Below are 1,382 nucleotides of genomic sequence, written 5' to 3'. Positions count from 1 at the left end.
TACCAATATGCTAAACTGGAGAATTTGGGAATTCAGAAGATATTTGTTCATTACTGGATAGAAGAATGGACAATACCTTTTTCAAAACCAAAGATTTTATATGGAAGCCAATATTCAAAACAGAAAAAGTGGCAAATTGGAAGCATTCTACTTAGCAACTCTCCTCTCCATCTTGCAGAATGAGCAGGATTTTGTGGTACAGAGTTTGAAAGCCATTATTCTATTTGTTGCCCTTGATCTATATGAATTTCTTTTGTGTGTTTGAACACATAAACTGAGTATATACTCTGAGACAGCTTATAGGACCAATCATTTTGCAAAATATCTGGATTAGGTATACCAGGATTATACAGTTCAACCATTTAGCAGGTGAGGCACATAAAGAGGTGAGAAGTGGAATGTGTCAGCTATAGGAAGAGACTCAGGCCTTACCATGTAGAACCAAATGAATTTATCTGGTCCAATGAAACAACTAATTAGATGCCAGGAACAATGATATAACCTCTAGAGTAATTTGGCTTAGAAACTGGGATAAAGTTGAAAAAACTCAAGCCATATAGCCACAATGGGCTGGACCAGGCCTCAAAATCCCACGGCAATTATCTTACCCGTCTCATGTCAGGATCACTTGTGTTGACCACTTTGGGCAGAAGCACAAATATCAATAATGGAAGAACCATCATCATAACCTGTGGAAGACAAAAAATTCAGAAAATGTTTTTTCCCCCACTTTATAGTTAATAGAAGAAAAACTGCTCTTAACAACCGATGAGGGTGGTACCTGTGGCTCAGTGAGTAGGGCACCAATCTCATATACCAAGGGTGGTGGGTTCAAACCCGGCCAAAGCCAAACGGCAAAAAAAAATTGCCAGGCGTTGTGGCAGACACCTGTAGTCCCAGCTACTCGGGAGGCAGAGGCAAGAGAATTGCCTAAGCCCAAGAGCTAGAGGTTGCTGTGAGCTGTGACCAAGTAAGACTCTGTCTCTAAAAAAAAAAACCAGTGAGGAAATTAAAGATCCAAATGTCCTCTAGGGAATAAAACTAACAGCAACCACCTCAGTTTCACTGAATGAGTTCTGACAGGAAGGTGCACTTTCTGACTGTGAGAGTACTGTAGAGTGTCAGAGTCTAATCTATGCATGTTTGGACTTCACAGTCATCTCATTTCGTATTTGCGCCACCATTTATATTTTTGTACAGTTTACAGTTTTATTTAACACAAATAGTCTGCAAACAGAACTATCAATTCACTTTCTTCAGTCTGTAGTCTGGTATGGGGATCAGTGCTCCTGATAGCCAGCTGGGCTGCTCTTTCCTAACGACTTTACTCTTGGAGAAAACACTAGATTACTACTCTTAGGGTGGGGAACCTGCAGCCTCAA

The 1,382-nt window shown here is 40.4% G+C and overlaps 1 protein-coding gene across 1 annotated transcript in view; it reads right to left on the bottom strand.

The window, feature by feature from the left end:
• EMC7 (ER membrane protein complex subunit 7) overlaps positions 1–1,382 on the bottom strand; it is a 19,182-nt gene that overhangs the window by 4,671 nt on the left and 13,129 nt on the right. Inside the window, exon 3 of the mRNA XM_023514248.1 lies at positions 609–689. Coding sequence (XP_023370016.1) covers positions 609–689 — 81 coding nt within the window. The remainder of the gene's footprint in view (positions 1–608; positions 690–1,382) is intronic.

Source organism: Otolemur garnettii, unplaced genomic scaffold, assembly GCF_000181295.1.
Source record: "Otolemur garnettii isolate 467f Iridium unplaced genomic scaffold, OtoGar3 scaffold00050, whole genome shotgun sequence".
Lineage (NCBI taxonomy): Eukaryota > Metazoa > Chordata > Mammalia > Primates > Galagidae > Otolemur > Otolemur garnettii.
This window is presented reverse-complemented; position numbering and strand designations above follow the sequence as displayed.